The sequence below is a fragment of the Botrytis byssoidea genome (assembly GCF_014898295.1).
Source record: "Botrytis byssoidea strain MUCL 94 chromosome Unknown BBYS_018, whole genome shotgun sequence".
Classification (NCBI taxonomy): Eukaryota; Fungi; Ascomycota; class Leotiomycetes; order Helotiales; family Sclerotiniaceae; genus Botrytis; species Botrytis byssoidea.
In genome coordinates this window covers 768,172-790,219 of record NW_024065859.1, presented here as the reverse complement: position 1 = coordinate 790,219, position 22,048 = coordinate 768,172, and the positions used below count along the sequence as shown (strand labels likewise).

Below are 22,048 nucleotides of genomic sequence, written 5' to 3'. Positions count from 1 at the left end.
TTTTTCCATTGTTATTTTTTTTTTTTGGCAGGATAGATTCGGAGGGAGGTCATTATTGTTGGGGTTTGGAGGGAAGGAATCGGATAGATGGATGGGTGGTGGGTGGCACAGCTTGGAAATGTTATCTAGATATGCGTATGTAACTGTCTAGGAAGTAATGCCTATAAATAAATTATGAATCCATGTTCCTCTACACGTGTATATTGCTATCAGTATCACAACAACACAAAAAAGCTGTCTTATTACATGCCATTACATAGATAAGTGAGAAAGTATTTAAATTTTAAAACGTATATTATATTCCATTAATCATTAAATGACCCCCTAATCCCCAGAAACGAAGTAAAAGGTATCTTTTAAAAATTAATAAATGCTGAAAACATCCGTCCCATTATCATATTGCACACCACACACATCCACAAAAGAGCCCACCACTTCCGCTCTCTCGCTCAACCAGTCCTGAACATCTTCCTCCTTGCAACTTGTTCCTGGGCCCCCGGTACAGGTAACCAAATCCTGTGGACTGTTGTTTACCAAGACGCGGTAGTAGGTTCCGGCGTCGTAACCAAAGCTATCGCATTCCATCTTCTCGATGGCGATGTTGGTGAGGAAGGGGAGGATGGCGCTGGATTTCCAAGCGCGGTTGTAGTTGATGGTGTTGAGGGGCATGGTGCCGTTGATATTGTTGGCGCCGGAGTAGGCGGAGTTGTTGAAGAGACCGAGGGCGACGATGACGGTAGGAGGCAGTTCGCGGTGGGTGAAGGATATGTAGAGATCTTGGTCTGTGGTGGCGTTTGAGGCGTTGTTTTGTTCCGTCATGAGTGTGTTGAAGGTGGCGTTGACCCAGGGGAATCCGATGGCGCCTGAGGCTTCGTGTCCGTATCCGGTGTTGTAGAAGTATTGGATGTCGTTTGTGTATTCGAATCCGAGCCAATCGGTAGGGGAGAGGACGGAGAGATCGCAGAAGGGAGAGGAGCCGCGAATGACGGTTTCGTATCCGCAGAGAAGGGACATGCCGTAAACGTCGTTGGATGTGAAGTTGAAAGCGGGAGCCAAACTGTTGAAACGCGCGGTGACGGGTTTGGTGTAGACTTCTTGAAACTCGCCAGATTCCTCGCTTCCACCTGAGGAGCTGTATGCCGGGCAGGCCTTGTACGGGGTCAAGGAATTGGCGCTCGAGTTCTTTCCTTCGTATACTTGGACAACCTCAATATCCGAGGCATCGTCTGCAAGACCATTGGAGAAAGATTGCGCAGTCTTCACGGTTCTTTCTGCGGTGGACGTCCATATTTTATTTGGAGTTCTCAGGCTTTGATATCTCTGCGCGATATCCACACCCAAGTTTGTGGCCTCCAACTTGCCCGATCTAGTCAACATCTCGATTTCGGGATCGGTGATAGGAGCTTGCCATGTTGAGAGGAAGGAAAGACTTGGAATGCTCGCCCAGTTTACAGATGTGTTTGCGAGCTTCTGTACAAAAGGCTCAATGTACTCTTCGTAGTCGAAGTCATTGGCATAGATTGCAGCATGGCGAACAAGATATGCAGCGCGAGTTACGTTGCATCCTTGAGGAGGAGCAGGATCAGTAGGTGGATCTTGAGGATCGAATGGTGGTGCGGTTCCAGCTAGATGCTCCAATGGATCGAAAGAATAGGAATTGGGTGAATGAGAGACTACATGAGTAGCTTGGAGAGCGAGTGTGAGGAGAACTGAGGAACGCATCTTGAGACGGATGAGAGAAAAGAATTGTGCCCTACCAGTTCTGGTACCTTACCTTATATCCATCCATGATCTGAGGGATCTTCACCGCAAACCTCTCAAGATCATCATCACGGCTTGAATTTGCAATCTTGGTACCAACTAAATCAAGGCACAGGAACGGTATCCACGATGCGATGTATATTTCGTAGATGTGTGGGCACAGTCGGCAGCTAGCTCAACAGGTTTGTTGTTTTTTGTTGTCGGTGGATTAGCTTGATGTCAGCCAAGCCATTTAGATTGGCGAATCACCAGCCACGTTTATGGGTCTACCTAACACCAAAGTGGTTAGCCGAATCAGGTGACGGGTGTCGCTCAGGGGTGCTGGCGCAGTCCCGAGCGTGCCACAGTTATTAGGATGAACTAATTAGGTGGTGTATGCTGCAAGGCCCTATAAGGCTCTTCAAAGTTAATGTCCGCTCTACTAAATTAGGGTAGTAGAGCTTATATCTCAAGCTCAATCAGGCTATAGATAGACATAATGTTCGAAAGCTTGAAGCTCAGAAGCTCGTTAAGCCTAATATCGGCTCAAGCTATGCAAACTCATAAACACAAATGTCTCCCGGCAACTCCGTATTGCCAAAATGACGAACATGATTTCCGACAACCTGGCTCGGCTGGCTGCTGGTTCCAGGCTTTCACAGATTTGCTCTCTGTCTCAATTCACAAAGTCTTTACTTGTTCACACTGAAACACAATCTTCGAAGTCGATGATTCATAACTCTTCTGTTGGAATATCTATGTTCGCAATCATAGTCTGAATTTCAACTTGACGTTCAAAGTTTATTATTTCAATGCCGCCCATCTTGCTCGTATTCTTTAATGCTCTTAACTTCATTCATCAATCTCGTTTCCAATCTTGAACTCAAACATTGCAATATCTAGCTCAGATTGATCTAGTTTCAAAATTCAAGAAGACAAGTACCCAACTCTCTTGCGATGATGAATCCTTTCTGTTTTTACCTACATCCACGATGAATCTTCCAAAGCGAGCAGACCCCTCACTTACCATATAAGGTCTTAACGCGGACTAGGGCATACGTCCCACCCTGGTGCCATCGCGTGCTGTTGACAAATATCACAACTCTGTTCTTCAAATTGTAAGTCTTACATTTGCCAACATTGTTATGCCTCGTATCTTCCAATGTTCCTTCCAACTATTAACTTTCTGCAAATTGAGCCAAATTCTCATCGCAAATATTATGCAACCTGGAACTGTGAGCCAATGACTACCTCCGAGATATCCTCTCTGAAGCTGGGGAGATATTCCTCTTTCTCTGAAAATTATGCGAAGCTCTTCCTTGATACACGTCGCCATTCGACTTCGGCAGAAAATCTTCATGTTGGAATAAACAAGACATCATTGGTTCCTTCGCTACCTTCGAAATGTTCTCAAGCGCCACTTTATAAAATTCGGTGCGGATTGCTTCCATCCTGAGAAAGCTCTCGTCTCATATTTTGTCTTGTTTCTTTTCTTTCCCTTCACTGTCTTTCCTTTCGAGTCTTCCACTCACTTAACCTTACCTAGCGAAGACTTTGGTTCTTCTCTAGAATTGCATTGCAATTTGTTCTTGCTCTTTCTCAAAGAAAGTTTCTCTCTCGGTAAATTATTAGATGAAATGATATTCTCGATGCTCTTTTTGTGTTCCACTGCAGTTCAATGCTTGTCGTCCTGCTGGAACATCTGTAAACAACACCTCTGGGTCAGCTCAACTGACGAGATATTGGTAGGGTGTCAACCTCAGGATCGCAAAATGGCCTATCGTACCAGTATAAGTTTCAAAAACTTCCAGTGAGTTTGAACATCAGCCCACCAGACGGTGAAAGAATATTGCACGTGTTGTTTAATGCTGCTGTCCAGCTTAAGCTAGAATTCGTTCCCTTAGATGATCTCCTCGAATGCAATCACGTGCTTGTGGCATTGAGTGAACTGATACTTCACATCGCGCGCTGCGACTCCTTTGGATTTTCCCCAGAGCTAATGATAGTCCCGCTGAATATGGCTAGAAATCTACCACCAACCTTTATTTCCATACACTTCGGGGTCATCTGTTTGAGGGCTCAATTTCCTCTCCAATTGCCACTTGAGGTAGGAACTTGAGAAATGTTGGCTTGAGAAGATTACGAATAGCGTAGGACCTACAATGTTGACTCTAGTTGTCAATGTGTATTCATCTAAAGAGCTTGCTATGTACAGAAGTGATAAGCCATAAATAGGCCTTGCTGTAGGACTAGCTCCTTTGTGATTCAAGGTCATTCATTCACTCTTTGCTCACGCAAGAATCATTTTAGCACCCGCGGTGCGGATCTCAGAAAGCTGTGACTTAGATTCATGTCGAGCTCGCACGCAATTCTTGCATGGTTGCAAAATCCCCAAATACTGACGTGAATGTTTGCCAACATCAATAATGGGCATAATATTCGTGTACGTTAAAATAGCGGGCCGTTGAACTCATTCTTCTTCGATAAATAAATCATGACAGAAGCAATTCAAAACAATCAACCCTTGACATTTGACAACTTGTATTGCAATCGTTCATTTTCAGCCCCATACTTCGATCCTTTGGTGCTTTATACTGAATCTGACTAAAACCACATTCTAGCTGTAGCTTGGTGATTCTTGATTGTTCAATTTCTATGACCTGATTCGACCATTTCTCATAATTGGAAAGCCAGAGCAGGATTTCTCGATCTGTTCGATCTCTCTCTCTCTCTCTCTCTCTCTCTCCCTGTCTGGCCGAAAATTCATTAGGCAGATGACAAGAAAATTCGGCGTGAAGATCCCAAGATGATGTGGTGCAAGAGGCGCGAAGAATTATATTTCATGTCCTCCAGTGCTAGTCTACAATGGACTGGTACCATCACCAATATGGAAATCAAAAAGTGTATCTCTTCTGTTCCATCTTTACACTTACTGTCAGGAATTCAAAGACCTCAGCTCCATCATTCGGATGAGCACTTTGCAAGTCACCCGTTGATGCTTGAGACACTTGTGCTAGACCTGAGCGGATCTCAGCATCCGAACCAATCCATAATTTGCAATTTTCTGTGCTGAGGGTCGTTCAACATTATTTCCTGGAAGGGATATTTCGACCTAGAATACTGACGGAAAACACTCGTACATCTGGGAAATCTCTGTGAAATAATAGTCACAAAATCCTCTTAGACATCTCACCACGGTTCTCAGGATTCGGCTTTGAAAAGGTTAATCTCAACTATTCTATGGATGGTTTTAGAAAACGACGGTGAATTCGGAGAACACAAATTGATCCTTCGGGCACAATCTCCCCAATCCTACTTCAATAATTTCTCTACTGATTACTCCATCTTCGAAAGATACAAAAGATACCGTAGAAGCAAGCTCTTCATCTCTGAGACAATTTGAAATGCTCCTTAGCAGCGCTCTTCTAGATTTCACAGCACCTCCTTATTTTCTCCTTCTTCTCTATCTAATACCTGTATCGCATTGAACACAGCGTGATGGTCATATGCTGGAGCGTATCGATAGAGGTCAAATAAACCGGAGTAAGAGAGCTGAAGAGGAAAGAGATCCCTTGATCAGCCAGTAAAATTCATCATCTAGTGTCGTATAACATCACTGATTTCCGATGATACAAGAAGTAAGTTCTTCCTGAACATTTTATCTCGACCTGGTAGGGGTTTCTCCCAGTCGATAGTATCTGTCACGTCTCCAGCGAGGAACTGTCGCCTGAATGAAGCATTATGCAGCGTACTTGCGTATGGAGTGTTTCCACTCTAACAACCCGAAAGCGCATCTTGTCGAATTTCTATGCAGATCTCTGCTCTTCAAGATGGGATCTTGCGTCCTCGTGCCCCTACAAGTATTCCGTCCTCGTCGCTGGAGGTATGAAATCGATTATGTGGAGATTCCAAGTGTTTTGTGTGTTTCGTATAGCACAGGAAACTTCCAAGCTTACAATGCAATTGCTGTCAAGATTCAAAGCTTGCAATGCCATCTTCATCGCAACCTAAGGCAAATCGAAAATCATTACTTGCTCTTTCTTGACTTTAAAAAGCTTCCTCTCCCACGGCATTCAATCTCGTATGTAACAATGATTACAAACTTCCATGTCGCCAATGTATTGACTGCTACTGAGAGCGCCAATGGTTCATGCCGAGATTTAAGACGAATAGCTGATTCCTGGTACGAAGTCTCAATATTCCTCATTTTGGAACTGATCTGTCTTCTTTGTCTTCTTCACATTTCATCCAGCCTTGGTCGAACCTTTACGGGCTTCGATGCAAGATCTATCAACTCCAATATCCTCTCGGTGACTCGGGAATTGTTGAAATTTGAAAGTGAGAAATTATAAATCCTCCGTGTGAAGATCAGAATTGGCTCCGTGTGATGATTTCTTCAATTAGCAGATCGATATGCAACCTTTGATGCTTTGCTTTTTAGATCCTAGCGTGATCCTGACACGCGCGATGATCCTGTCTGCAGTCCTGTGAAATGACCATACTTCAGAGAAAATTCTGCTAAGGATATTAAATAGTCATCACCTGGAAAAGATCGAGCAACGCCTCAGTTGGAAGTGATGCTGAGAGAAGATTTTACCATCCCCACGATAATACAGCCACACTCTCATTTGCTGCTCTGACTCAAGAATAAACTGTCCTATCTTTTGCTCTTCTTAGATTTTGAACATTTGATTGTCAGTAGAACGTACAGAGCTATAATACGCATCGTCTTCGTTGGTGTTACATTATCTGCAGCTCGTTGCAAGACCACGGGGCGAACTATTCGACTTCGCCATTTTTCCACCCATTCCAATGGCGTCATAACAATCGTATTCGTATATTTGGTGCATGCGAGGAAATCAGCTCATCTAAACCCATTAATATCACCAAAGAAGAGTCCATTGTTTTTATTTGATTCATGACATATCGAGGTCGAGCTCGAGATCTTTGTTGATGACATGTGCCATGACGACAAGCTCGAGGAAGATTTAGAAATCATCCGCGAAATCTTGTATTGCAATACGTGCAGAAGCAGCATGAACATCCCAGACATTGTTTGCTCTCTTTCTTCTCCTTCTATTGTATTTCTCTTCGTTAATGATGATACTTAAACAAAATCTTTCTCGGAACATTATAGCAGTACCGGAAACGATGGCTAGGGTCGCCGCGTCTCAAAATAAGCTCAATATTTTTTTCAATTTAACCTAAGGGCTGTTATAATAAACGATTGTCTGGCTCAGGACCTTGAAAGCCGACATGGCAGCCATAAGAGAGAATGAGGGCAAGATGATGGCCAAGTAATCCTAGATAGGGATGAAGGAGAATTCGTTATATATCAACAAAATGCACATAATCTTAAAGCATCCGCGTTGAGATGTTATCATATCTTCATCGTTGGGCTCGCCATTCGAACGTTCTTGTTCACTGAGATCCACCACGAAAATTCCTCTCTTCATTCTTGAAGTCAGTATCCTTGTTTGGATATCCATTGAAAGGTTCATCAGTCTTCACATCGGTGTTTGCCTCCTTGTGGTTCAGAATGCACCCAAAGAGCTCTCTATCCAGCAGCATATACGGCGGTTATTGACATGTTTTACCCAGCTGACTTTGTCGACCTTGAGAGCTGAAATGTCGGGGGTCCGTTCCCATCAGAGGTTGAAATCTCCAACAAATAAATTCGTCGCCAATTGCTACGTAGGGGAATGTCGGCAACTTCTCAATCATCTCCTTAATATTCTCCGTGACCTAGACTCACTATTACCCAACCGGAATTTGTGTGATCCGATGGTGTCCCATCTCAAAAGTCGTTCGTTAAATCTAATGCACCCGAACTGTATGCGGTTGTCTCTTATGCATCGTACATATGGTGGACACGTTGCTATCCTATGACGTATCAATTTTCTTTCTCTAGCGACTCCCATAATGCTAGCAAGCACAGTAACATGTCTTTTGCAGAGGTGTGTAATTCAATCTCTTAAGTTGCCGTCGCTAAAGCGTTACACTCGACAGTGTCGTCTATTTCTCCCTCAACTCCCATGGGTCTAGGGTAGTAACTCCGGCATAGCCGAACAATCAAAGAAGAGACCTGTCGGAATATCATAGCACTATGTGACAAACAGTCAGAGTATAGGTCGCGGTAGATGTCCCGGTGACTTGGAGGCTGATAAGATTATCATTCCAAGCAAATGTACGGTGCAATGTTGCAAACTCCGTAGACAACCTCCTTAATAGATATCTGATTGGCTTCCCATATAGTGGGAGCTTATATCTCTCAGCAACTACACCAATTTCCTTAAACTTTTCTCAGTCGACTTGAAGACATTCTCCGGCCTCGGTTCGAGAATGTATTCAGATTCATATTTGCCATATCTTCGTGCTGCGAGTAGGCATAGAAGTCTACCTTCTGTGTAATCCGAAATTTCGGGATTGTGTGGGTTACTATTGCTGCTGTATTAGACTTTATAGCCTATTCAGTCTTAGGCTTAGTTCATGTCTATATCCGCAGATGAAAAAGCACATGTTATTTATCGGGTGGTGGACTGTGAATATTGTTGGTTGTTGGTTGTGGTGCTTCACTATCTTCTTGAGCCTCGAGGGCCTTTAAGCATCATGAGTGAGATTTTTGGTGTGTATGGTAATCTAGGATAATATGTCATGATGTTGAGTAGCATCGGAGACTTGAAAGGGTCCCTGCATTAGGGCGAGGATATGCAGGAAAAGCAAGTAAAAAAGTCAACAGATTTTGGAAGCATCCAAACTAGTGGGAGCCCCAAACAGTTCACCTTTTCTCGTCTCCTAGTACAGAATTATATGCCAATAGAGATTGCATCAAATTGTATGATGTGACAGAATTCGCCCTAATGTTCCTGCCAATGGAGTTTTGTGGAAATTTATTCGATGAGAGCCCTGAAATCTTGAGAGATATCATCATCACGAACCAGAAAGATGAATAATGCATCCTCCGCGCTTTGATGTTCTTCTAGTTCTTCAAACCGTAACAACTTCAACGAGTTCTTTTCTGAGATGTCCTTTGTTCGACGCGGACATGCTGGTCTGTTGCTATGTGTGAAGAAGTTGGGATGTCTTTTTAAATATCTTCTGCGGAGGAAGGCAGGATCTAAGAGTATCGGATAGACTGTTGGTTCCAGGGACCGTAAGCAATTCTTCCATTTTTTAACGTGAATTGAGCCCAAATTCTGCCGCGGTAGGAATTTCGAATTGTTGATGGCAACAAATTTGGGTCTAGAGCAGCTCGGTCATCTACCCTGCTCTTCCTGCTTACTATCTGTTCTTACGAAGTCGAACAATAAAACGGCTGTTCCACGCCGAAGACACTGATCCTATCTAGTGAGATAATCTAAGCGTAGAACTGAGCACGTAATGGTCTTGTTGCCGTTCCTTATTTCCCACCCTGTGAACTTCTCTTGTCTGAGGTTGGTCTGGTATACAGGGCCAGTCAACCCAAAAGATGAGGACATGGCTGGGCTTCCGTGCTCCTAGTACAAACGGCGTTGTTAGAGTTAATCCGGTGTTGTAAAGGACAAGCTGATGTGAACTCCCGATTACCAATTAGTCGTTGAAGGGTGCTGACGGCGGTGTATAAGTTTTCTAGTTTGTGTACTGGTTCTGGCCGGTCTGCACCCGTCAATTGGTGCTTATTGGGAGGTAGATGATTCTCCAAGGCTAATATTGAGAGTCAGAGAGTCTTCATTTCGTCATGAGAGAAGAGAGCGAGGATTGGATGACAGAAAATAAGTCATACCAGGCAAGAGGTGTTCCTGTTTTTGCTGATCCCTGTTGAGTTCTGATGAAATTCTAGATCTTGATGTGTCTATTATAAGAAGAAGAAGAAAAACAGAACTCGCGATGACAGCGGTACAAGAAAGTAGTGGATACTTCATGGAAAAACTGTCAAAATGATGCAAATTTGTTGAAGTTGGCGATATATAGCGAAACCACTTTACAAGCGAAGAGACATGAGCGAGAATGAAGAAAAAGAGAAACTCCTAAGTCCTACGGAAGAAAGAAAGGTATATATCTGCCACACAAGCGCGCCCCAAGGCAGTTTGAGAGGAGAAGCTCCGGTCAACATATATTGCTCTGGTTTCCGTGGCCTGCTTTGCGAATTTGTGTGTGGATAGCATCATCTTACCGACTAATGGGGGATCACATTATCTGGACCTCCTATACGCAAAGTACCTTAGCAGAAATGAAAGTTGCAAACCTAATATGTCACACTCGTCTTGCTGCCTACTCACCAATTCGTTGGCAACTAATATCGATTTACCTCTCAACAGGGATCATCACATAATTTGATACACACCGACTATACCGTACATGATTTCGTGCAGAAATCAACGGACCAGTACTTCATTTCATGTATGTATGGCAGCAGTTACAAACCATGCACATATCGTATCCATGGAAGTGTGCCTTTCCGGAAGTAGCGTGCAATAAAGAAGTTTCAAATATGCGGGCATGTCCGTCACCTTCGCATACATACAAACGGAGAAGAAAGTGGCGTAGAAGAAAGTGGCAATAAAAATAATCCTCTCATGGTATCATCAATCTATTCTCCATCTAGCTAGGTATACTACACACGCATGTTTTACAGAATCAACCTCCCGGGCTCCTGTTCCAAGACAAGCTTGAATCTCTGCATGAAAATTGACGCAGCCTCCATATCAGTTTCTGGAATTGTTACCCAAAACTCATCCGCTGCAACAGGCTCCGGTTTTGGCACCGAGCGTTTGACTGGTGCCGTCCTTGTAACACCTGACAAGAAGTCATAGACATCGATGTTATTGTTCTTCTTCGATGATTGTAATGCTTGAGCACCTTGACGAAGTGCGGCACCGCTTTCCGGTAAAAAGTTTCCTCTAACCCCATTTTCTGAGTTAACTTTGTCAAGCCCGAGAACGGAGTCAAAAAGTTCATCGGATGTTGGTTTGTAGTTCTTTGGGCGGGGAAGGTCATCATTTGCGATATCTGCTGCACGCTCAATGAATGTTGAGAGAGGTATGAATACACCAAGGGTAGATTGTATCCTCTGTTGAACCTCTACGGCTGCTTTCATGGAGACAGTGTGGGCGACACGATGAAATGTGATTGGTTTTGGTGCTGGTGCATCCTTCTTGGCTGGCTTAACTGCCCTGGGAGGAGCAATCTTGATATTGCTGAGGTCGAGGTGGGAGAGTTTGGCGATCTTTTGCGAAAGTTCGGTAGGGTATGAGGAAGATATTGAGCCCAAATATGCTAGAACATCTCCTTTCAATAGTCGGTTATTAGGTCCACTGGGTACCATCTTTTCAATATCAGATGCATCTAATCCACGTGCGTGGATCAAATGTTCGACTGAAGGAAGTAGCGGGTATGTTTGTTTCTTTGCCTTTCCTGACGATTTCTTTGCGGGAGCGGAAGTCTCGGCGGATGGCTTCGAGGTAGGAGGAGCTTCGGCTTGTGATTCTGAAGACTTTGCGGGGCTTGGCTTCGAGGCCTCTTCTTTTGGCGATGGAGGGGCAGCACTGTCTTCAGCTGGTATTTCCAATGAACTCAAATCATCTCCAGATTCTGCGAGAACACCGATTCTTGTGCCAACCTTGATTCCTTTGCTGCCATCTCCCATTGTGATCTTCGCCATAATACCATCATCCTGAGCTTCAACATCCATTGAAGCCTTGTCAGTTTCGATCTCGAGTAAGACATCACCAGCCGCAAATGAATCTCCTTCCTTAACATTCCACTTTGCAATATTGCCCTCGGTCATCGTAGGAGAAAGAGCCGGCATCGTGAAGTTCTGGGCAGCTAGACATGCCGCAGAAGTTCTGAGTCCTACCATCATCAAATATTAATCTCCCATACTCAACCCAAAATTTCTCAAGGATAAATACTAACCTCTGGCAGTGGCATCTTGTCGCAATCCCCTAGCAGTAAGTCTAGCAGATACGCGACAAGCTGTCGCAAAAGATGCCATACTGACTGTAGCAGATATGAAACTCAATTGAGAGTTTCTTGAGGAGATAAGTAAATGTCGAAGATATTCGTGAGATGTTGAGATCAACAAATGGGATATTTCGGGAGGGTACACGCTAGGCCAATTGACAGGGTTGAATAATTTCGCCGAACCTCCGATCATTAATTTTTCCCGTCCCGAACTTGAAGCTCTGGGTTCCGATTTCATTTATTGAATTTTGTTCTCCAGGTATGGTACGTTTTATTTGAATATATATAATTGACTTGTTAATAAGTCGTTGCTAATACTTTCTAGACGTCCGCAATCTCAAGAGGGTGTATTAAATTACATTCTACGACTCTGACTTCCTCCCGAACTTTTCTCTTCATAACTCCAAAACCATGTCGAAATCATCGACTCTTCACATCAACATCCTTATGTCGCTCGACAGCTAGAAAGCCAATGGCAATGCCAACGGCAAAGGGAAAATCAAAACCTAAGCCACAGCTCAAAACTAAGCCAGGGATCGCAACTCAAATCAAATCCCCCGAATTAGTTGTCGCAGAACCACCATCGCTGGCTCCAAAACCTCTCAAGTACCACAGCTATGCCGATATTTTGGCTGCGAAACCACATACCACAATTCTTTACCAAGCAGCTTCGCACACCGGATACATTGTGACCTCCTACATAGCTGGAATTTTTCTTCTGGGATTTGCCGGTCTCACTTGTATGTTTTTCTCATTTGTTGACCAGACATCTCGTTCACGAGAACACCTCGCTAACCCGTCTTCTTCTACTACCAGTTTGGAATAATTACGTTCATATCCCTGATGATATTGCTGTATGGGTTCCCTATGCTTTCGGCGGCATATCTTTCCTCCTCGCTTGTTGTGGAGGCTACGTCATTCTGTCTCCCGCCGGTCTTATAAAATCTATAACCGCCGTCCCTGCCAGCCTATGCGCTCACCCTCCAAAAGTCGCCGCACCTCTCTATGTAGAAGTTGCTCTCAAAAAGATTGTTCCTATTCCATTTATGCCCCCGCGCATTCTAACTCTGCCACCCTCTTCCCTCCATCTTACAAGCCATCTTTATCAAGCCAGAACTCCCGCTGAGGAACGAGCATGGAATAGATTGGTTGAGGCAAAGAAAAGGGAGTTGGCGGAATATGATAGAACGCACATTATTGGAAGAGGCACGCGAAAGATTTCAGTGGGATTATTTGAGTTGGTAAGGTCATTTGGAAGATGTTGGACAAGGGATGGATTCATTCCAGTGAGAGTTACAGAGAGAGGAAAAGGACGAGTTTTGAAATTAGATGGAGAGGCTGGATGGGCACAAGATGGAGGAAGAGCGTTGGAGAAAATTATAAAGGTTCAAGAGTCTAAGAGAGTGGGGTTCTAGATTCAATTAGGGATAGAATAGCCGAGAATCGCTTCGCTAGTAGGGGAACAGGAGAAATGGATCCTAAAAAATATTTGTACAATACAAGACACACACATTACAATAGTACATCTGAGCCGAATATTATGTTCGCTTGACTATAGTATGATGACTTAGTTTACACACTCGTGAAGATCATAAAGTGCTCGTCTGAAAATTATAAATTATCATAAACCTATCAACAGACAATCTGCGTTATTAGCGAGTGGTCACGCAGGGGAAGTAACAGCGCCGTGATCACATTGTTAAACCTATTCTTCCAGGGCACTCATGATTTTGGCATAGGTGTTTGACAGAACATAGGCATCGGCTGCAAAGGAGATAAAACGGCGAAGCGCAACTCAATTCCTCATTCCGTGATTCAATGTTCTTGAATAATCAACTGGAAGTATCTAATCTCCAGCTCTGATTCGAGAATCCCATGATGATCGTCAGATAGTTTCAAAATACTAATACAAGTGTAATTTTGAACCAAAGCACGCCACGATCGCATGGCTCTTCTTAAGTGCGCTCTTTCTGTCAGTGAGCATCTGGTGTAGTTGTAGTGAAGATGATTGCTAAAAATTCAAGGGTATGGTTACATTAGATTGGATGATATGTTTGGATTATTCAAAGAGGTATGCAAAGCTTTGTGAAATTATCTGAGAACTTAGGCAGAGAAGAGGAATAGATTTACAATAAATTCATTGTTTCTCCTCTTCGCCGATCTCATGTTGTCGTTTACACTCTCAAATCATCCAGTGGGTATCTAGAGCCAATATCCTATCAATACCTAAAGGTATATTGTTGAACACATTAGGATATGAATGAGATTATAGTTCCGCATATCACTTGTGACTTTTATCCACCTATATTGCCTGAAATCTCACCGACCAAATCAGACAATGTAATAAGGGTGAGCACGCGTCTGTACGAATACCACGGTAAGTATGCCATTTGTAGACATGCAATAATTGCCAAAATCTCAGTCGCTATGGTAAGTATGCATTTTGTAGATATGCAACAAAATTTAAACACGTCTAACCAAAGCTAGAAAGTGATTGTATAAGCCTCCGATAATGACAATGCCGCGGTAAGTATGCTTTTTATACTTAAACAACAAGTGTCATAACAGTATCATTGTATGAGTAGATCAAGCTTTGGATGCATATCATGATATGTATTGATTATGTAGATATGCAACAAGAGAACAAATTCTCCAAACCAATAATCTGTATCAATATACACAAGATACGACGGTCCATATTGAATTCGAATATGCAACAAGGTCACATTCAATCTCTCTATGTAAGATCCATCCAACCAAAGTCACGGGGCCATCCTGATTGTGAACTGCAGCGAGTACGCCCTTTTCAGATGTGCAACAAAGTATTGTCTATTACTAATCCCAAATTTCTGTAGTAAGGTCTGCGATAAACCACACTCCGTATGACATCTGTAGACATGCAACATAATATCTATTCTACCACTGAAATTAAACGCAAGGCTGTATGTCCTATATCCCACGCCAAGTACGCCTAAGAATTGCAACAAAGAAATAAAACGCTAGAAGCTCTCAACTATCGTTGTCCCTCTCATACTCGTACATATTTTTCCAAACCTTTACAAAGAAGAAGAATGATTTCCCCATTAGAATAAACCACACCTTCAGTCTAGAAGTCGGCTACGATCTCACGTAAAATACATAGCCAAAATCGGATCTCGTCCAAACATCAAGCATCGTAGAAACTAGACTCATGTGCACACTGCAGTTATACCTTCGCTTCAAGCCTGGAACCTGTAACAGTTGCTAGCTGCTAGATTAAAGAACGTGCCCACGTGTGCTGAACATTACATATGAATCAGATACGGAGCAAAGAAGCGAAGTCTGCGAATGCGATTTAAAATCATGGATTTGTAGCGTCTTATTTGTGCGGACATATAAATATATTGCATAAAACTTCTTATTGTTACAATCACCCATACATTCGCGCGAGCTAGACACAGATTATATTTTAAGGTTCTTGGGAAGTCACGGCCAGGCAAAAGTGCAACGGGAGGTTTTTTCCTAGAAAAACTTAATGAGACGAGTAACTATATTTCTGACGACTGACGAACGAGAACCAAGCTATCCTTGAAACTCAGTCATGAGACTGTAAAAAAAGGAACGTTAGATGAGTATTTCGGGAAATTAAATGAAATTTGAAAGAAATAGGTAGAAGTCATCGTGATATGCGGAATTTGGGATACCGCGGCACGTACGCCTTCAGATACGCAACAAAGGAACCTGGAGTCCTACGATATAATTCAAAACTACGGACTGGTAATTACATAGTTGTAGATATGCCACAAAATGATAGGAACCTCACGTTATATATCATAAAGACTCATTATCAGAACAAGATAGTACATATACATCTCTATATATGGAACAAAAGATTAAGTAACGGACCTCATAGCATATACTCACTACAAGAAGATTAGAAGAAGAAAAGCATGCTACGATTGTACGTAACAATAGTGACACGATAAGAACGCTTATGAGAATAACATGAACCGGTTCATACGCATTTTTAGACACGCGAAATCCCAATTAGAGGTAGATTGAAATGACGAACTGTATAAGAACCAGTCTATACTCTATATAAACTCACATTCAGACAGCCAACCAAAACGAAGCAACCTTGTTTCCACGAAACACAATCCTCATCCGTAGGCATGCAATTGCAGATACGCACCAAACCGATAAACGAACCCCTTTCTCAAGTCCCACAAACCGCATACAATAATACCAGAATAGCTAGCTATACAAGCACCCATATCTCCAGACGAACTGAATGCGAGGAACTTTAACATTTACATTCCATTCATATATACATCTATCAACTCCCAAATTTCCAAGCGCATAGCAATCTCCAATTCCCAAATCATACCTCTCTATCTTCCGAATACCTCCCCAATTCCCCCTAATTCATCAATCAACCACCAAACTGTCACCCACAGCTCCTATCTCTAAATAAATCATCTCCCCATTCCACTCCCATCCCATCTCACAGCACCAACGAATCAAATATACAACAATTTCGATTCTATCCCATACCTAAATGCAGATACAAATGCATATACCTATCTGATTACCCATACATACATGTGTGTACATATACACCGTCACAAGATAAAACAAACTCAGCACCAAAGCCCACAAATCTGCATTACATATTCCGAAAGCGAAATAAATTTAACATTCTAAACACAATACATACTAGTAAGATACACATCATGATATCCTATCCAATATTCCATGAGTTGACATTTCGTATAGTGCTAGGATTTCTATTATGACGTGTATATAGGTACCTATTCAGACATAAGTACATATATATATATATATATATATATATATGTAAGCAGAATATGCATTCTGAGTACGAACACAGGTACCGCGATCATATCAACACGACATACTCCTCTTGCTTTGCATTCACACGTATAACACTAGATACACATCCCGCCGGAGAGCTTCTCACGTCTAAACTCGATAGCCTCTACAGTATTCCCTATATCCCTATATCCCCAATTCACAGCCAAACAAACAAGCAAACAAACCAAAGACAACCAAATCAAGAACCCCGCGAAAGTCCGCGCCAGGCAAGACCCAAGAGAGAAAAGTTAAGATGCTACCTTACATCCAAGTCCCCTTACCGAGTTCCGGGAGTTGTTATGATAATCTTGATGATTGGAGTATGCATGTGTATGGAGCCGAGTAGAGGAGAGGTAGGTGACTTCTTGTTGAAGATTGTTTTGCCGGGTTGGGAATTGGATTGTTACTTACTTTGTAAGTTTTATGATACGATAGGTGACATGATTGATACACGCGAGCAATGGAGTTCAGGATTAGGAGTAAAAGGAGTTGAGATGTGTTGAAGTATGATATATCATTCTTGATTCACTAAAATATAACATCGAATCCAAGCGAGTCCGGACTCCAAAATATATACCTAGTAGTCAAAACCGATGAAACCAGTCCTCGACTGAGACGCATATTCACGAATCCCCGCAATATCAATTATCCCGAACGACGATTGAGATTCTTCACCATTCCAATAAGGAGCCTTCAAAATCTTCATTCCCACTCCCCGTATTCGCGATGCAACTTCCTGTTGCATTCAAAAATAGGCTATTACGCATACGCATATCCGGATCTCCCTTTATATATAACACAAGATATATCTGACGCAATTTTCGCGAATTAATCTATATGCCTGGAGACTTGGATACTACCCCATAGACATAAACGAACACTGCGACACTCTAACTGCACTTGGAAAGACGTTGACTCGGAGACGTCGCCAAGTCCCGATACTGCAATGGCGAGACCAGTAATCCTTACCTTAGATGAAACAAAATGTAACGGTAAGACAACACAAGGACTGTCCAGCAAACAATATTCCCATCCATTCGGATTCCCAGACCAGCATACGAGACAAAACCTACCGAATCAACTTCCTTAGAATAAACAAATCAAATACTATCTGTCCATACATTCACTCTAATCGCGCGCTTGGGACTCGTATGTATGTACACGTGCGTGCACATACAACAATACACTTGTTTTCCTTACTCCGTACAGCTTTGTACGTGTTGTACATCATTCAAGACCATTTCGCTACACCACCTTCTATTTATCTCCAGGGGAATCTCCGGTTGGTTCGAGCTTTTGAGTGTAGAGTACGTGCAGATGTGGCTTGCAGGCTTTTGCAGAATACCAAGCGCTTGCGACTGTACTTCATACATGAAGAAAAAATTGGAGAGAAAAGATAACACAATAGAGATGGAGATGGAAATGGAACTGTAGTCAGCAAGCCATTAAGTCAGCTAGAGCCTAGCAGGCAAGTAAAATGAAGAACGCAGTAAACACCGAAAAGGAAATGCAAGAGAAGAAAATGGATACGTGATACTAGAGTTCTACCAATCTCTTCCCATGAAGTGATTTGGTAGTTAATAAGTGAATGGAATATAGGTACTAGCGAAGTCTGACGTGGTACTTATCCACCTGTCATTGACGATGAGAATGGCGATATAAAACTGATGTGCCGGATAGCCATAACCATAACCATACTGTTAATCTCCTCAAATCGTCATTTGTCGAAATAAGAAATATCTGGTTCGTTAGGTACGGAGTAATTTGTGATCAGCAAAGGATCCTTGGCATAATAACACCTACCGAACCATGAAACCATTGATGATCTGATCTAAACTCTTGGATTCCAACCCCTCCATGATTGAATGAATCTACAAACTCTAAACGCCGATTTCATTAGACTCGGGGTTGATGCTGGTCTAGTGTGGTGGGGGAAGTATAATGCAACTTGTTCTACTCTTCTAGAAAGAAAAATAAGCCTGATAAACAGTCGGTGAAGAAGCGAGATCAATGCAAACTGCACCTGGACAGACCCCAACCCATGTTTACTTGTACACTAGATATGCAGACTTTCAGACGTTGGAATTGAAAGTTCTACATATTGTAAAAGTAGGTACTTCGGTAGTCAAGATGTATGTGTAGGTAGTAGTGTTAAAGTTCTTCGTGCGGCCTAGGTTGATGAATCTTCTTTAAATTGGGCGCACATGACGCCGTGATATTTTAATCGTATTTATTTGTGCCACCTATGTACATAGCAGAGAGAAGTAAGAATTATGAGCCTACAGAGTGTCTAGTAGATATCTCCAAAAGCTCGTAAGCTTTTCAGATGTTGGTGGCGGGGTTAATGCTCGAGCCAGCAGTACGAAGGTGGCACGAAATAAACGCTTTGACAGTCTCTGTAACATGCGAGGGCATGACTGTTGAACCAAGAAGAAAAAAAAGATATTAAGATATCGATCAAAGTGACGAGTCTGGTTAGAACTTTAGAAAAAAGATAAGATCTTATCTAAATACCGGCCGGAATAAGGTTTGGTTAGATTTTCTGCTTACCTATTAAATATTCATAACCATGTCCATGCCATTGACGCAAGCCATTTCCCTTCGTTTCCCTCAATCTCAATCCCTCAATCTCACCTCCTTCATCTCTCTCGCTTCACCGCTGTCCTTGTCCTTGTAACAAATGTCTAGTCGGAGAAAAGATTTGATAATTTTTTTCCGATGAAGGATTGCTCAGTCGTTTGTTTTCCATTCGCAATCTTAAACAATTGTATTTTGATTATCTGATTACCTAGACAACAACCGCTGCGGTGGACAACGATAAAGAAAATCATCCGTGATTCAGATAGAATATCAATTGATCTCTTTCTCCTCCTTCGCTTGCTCCGTTATAAACGATGTCATTTCCGATATGCTCATTTCGTTTGAGAATGTCGCAGTGATGCATCCCGAGGCATCCGATACCTAGAAGAATATCTTCCTAAAATATGATATATGATGAAAAGTATCAAATCATAATGTTGAGAGTCACCTGCTTAATTAGCTCATGATTGGGGGGGAAGCACTCTTTTTTCTTTGCAGATGAGATGTAATCCCCACACACATTATTGTGCATATTCCATACATGCACGCCGTGCTCTGTATGGCTTGTGGAATAAAGTATTCGCGAGGCGCGGCCAAGCTTACATATTTGACGGTGCATGTAACACACACACCTTGATGAGTGAGTAGACTAATAATAATGGTAGTTAGTCTCTTGGATTTTATGACCGGCATATACCATTGGCCTACATATCATTATCCTTCCTTTGGATTCTTTTGCCTTGTATGTTTTTTTTTGGGATTGCCTTCCTAATCATTCACTCATCCCATCCAAATGCATGAAGAATGTGAAAGTAGGAAAAAAAATCCTATCAAGTAGTTGCAAATATCGTAGCCACCACTTCAACGATGGCGGGGCTCCTCATGCCGAAATGCGTCATTCCTATTTTGTTTTCCACTGCTTTCTCGAGTCTCTGGTACACCGATCATTCAATGGTGTGTGCGTTAAATCCACTTCTTCCATTCGTTATCAATTTTGTGGATCACACACTTATTAGTGAACCCGTATAAACCGTTTGTATGGAGTGATGAAGTGATAAAGATGGCATGACAGACAATCATTCTCATAGTTGAAGGGAGCTGAGTCAGGAACTAAGCGCGCTTGACTCTTCAAAAAGATCACAGACATTCGGAATGTGAAAGATTAGAATAGTTTCACATGACCTTCTCACACGGGTCATCGAGGCTGAATTTTTGTTTCGCATGTTTCGTATCACCAAACGAATTCGCACTTGGAGTAATATGGATATTGATCAAAATGTGACTGAGGTCAGCAGAATTCTTAGCGAAGAAAGAGTGTGCCATGGGATGGCTCGACGCGTGTAGATTATGAAAAGATGGTGGCGAAGATAGACTCAAGAATGTGTCTCTCGAAGGAATCACTACATACAACCATTGTAAGATGCTCAAGCGGTGAAGCGGTGAAGGAAGAAGGATTCGTAGTTTGGGACCTAAAGATGCAAGCAATGGTAGATGAAGGTATCGTAAGAAAAGGCAGACGGTAGCTTATGTTATGTCTGCTCCTGGGCCTTGGCTTGTTACCCCAGCCCTCAAGTGTCTTGTCCCTTTGGTAGAGCGGCCGTAGATAGTAGTTGGCGTAATGATCCACTTAACCGTTTCCCTAATAAGGTTTTGAGTTTGGGGAGTTTTTCTTCCTCTTCGTTGCCGAGTCTGGGATTCATTTCAAGAAATGCGAATCATGGCAAGATTCCTCAAACATCGGAAACTCAAATCCGGAATGGAGGGGTAAGGAAAAGGATATTCGGGCACGATTGCTCTTGAGGGAAGATTTGTGGTGACTTGTTAAAGTGATGGTGGGGTGTTTGAGACAAGGATAACTTATAATAAATATGAAAAGTCGGCTGGTTGTCTTAGATGACTATTGCTTGCCTTTCCATAGGAAGCCCTGCAGACAGTAAATCAATTTTCTGCCCAATAATCCACCCAGCCTTCAAAATTCCCCATAGCATCCCATCAAAAAGTCTCCAAATAATTTTCACGATGTTACTCAAAACCTGGTGACCTTGACCAAAAATCTTCCGATTTCCAGAGATCTTGACCCATAAGGTTTTGATACTTCCCCCCTTTCGTTATGCTTCGTGACGTCGTCATGAATGACTGGGTTTTCCAGTATTCGACGTGTTCAAAAAAAGTGACAGCAGGTACTCCGTAAATCACTGTATACCCACCCGTTGCGTGCGGGCTCAGGGCAGCATTAATAAGGCATCAAGGAACCTTGGAGGGGTGATGGTTGAATTCCGAAGACAAGGCGTTGATGAAGGAGATGATGTACATTTGATATGCACCTTGGCAGCCTTGAATATGGGTAGATACGAGTAATGGTCGTCGATATATATCGGTGCCGACGAGATGATACAAAAAGAAACAAGCCGGGTGTAGATCTGTATCAGAATATGTATCTTTATTGGGGGGGGGGAACCGACTGAAACGAGGGTATGTTATGATGTAGATGTAGCGGTGGTCGACGATGAGGTGGTAGATGGAATGATCAATCCCGTTTTGGTAACATTGCTCCATGGATGAATATCATCAAGACCTAGGTACCTACTGATACTATCCACTGACTACGACCTACGACCTACTACCTCTTACCTCCCTAGGTATTACTTTTTTCCTTTTTCGGCGTTGAACTCGTTTGTTTTGATTTATCTTCGGTCGGAGGCAGGTAAGCAGCTGGATGAAAAAGCTGTTACCAGCCCGCCGTTACCATTGAATGATCAAAGTGTTAAATCCTAGACACGCTGCCCATAATTACCCATAGTTGCCCATATCGAGAATAGCCCTTCCCGCCCTTCTCGCCCTTGTGTCTCTCTTTGTATGTACTAGGTAGTATACGTGCTATATTTGCAATTTGGGTAGGATTTTTCTTCTTTTTTTAAAAAGGGTCTATGGT

General features: G+C 42.6%; 3 protein-coding genes across 3 annotated transcripts; 1 reads left to right on the top strand and 2 right to left on the bottom strand.

Annotated features, from left to right (window-relative positions):
* Nucleotides 1-363: 363 nt before the first annotated feature.
* On the bottom strand, nt 364-1,722 carry EAE97_008602 (uncharacterized protein; the record flags this gene model as incomplete). The annotated part of the gene is made up of 1 exon (XM_038879117.1): nt 364-1,722. The coding sequence occupies one exon, from the start codon at nt 1,720-1,722 to the stop codon at nt 364-366; it is 1,359 nt and encodes a 452-aa protein (XP_038730199.1).
* Nucleotides 1,723-10,348: 8,626 nt separating this feature from the next.
* EAE97_008601 (uncharacterized protein) lies at nt 10,349-11,713 on the bottom strand (the record flags this gene model as incomplete). Its single annotated transcript, XM_038879116.1, has 2 exons — nt 10,349-11,571; nt 11,635-11,713. 2 exons carry the CDS (start codon nt 11,711-11,713, stop codon nt 10,349-10,351), a joined length of 1,302 nt encoding a protein of 433 aa, XP_038730198.1.
* Nucleotides 11,714-11,943: 230 nt separating this feature from the next.
* On the top strand, nt 11,944-13,198 carry EAE97_008600 (uncharacterized protein; the record flags this gene model as incomplete). The annotated part of the gene is made up of 3 exons (XM_038879115.1): nt 11,944-11,946; nt 12,008-12,422; nt 12,499-13,198. The coding sequence occupies 3 exons, from the start codon at nt 11,944-11,946 to the stop codon at nt 13,095-13,097; spliced, it is 1,017 nt and encodes a 338-aa protein (XP_038730197.1). The 3' UTR covers nt 13,098-13,198.
* Nucleotides 13,199-22,048: the final 8,850 nt, after the last annotated feature.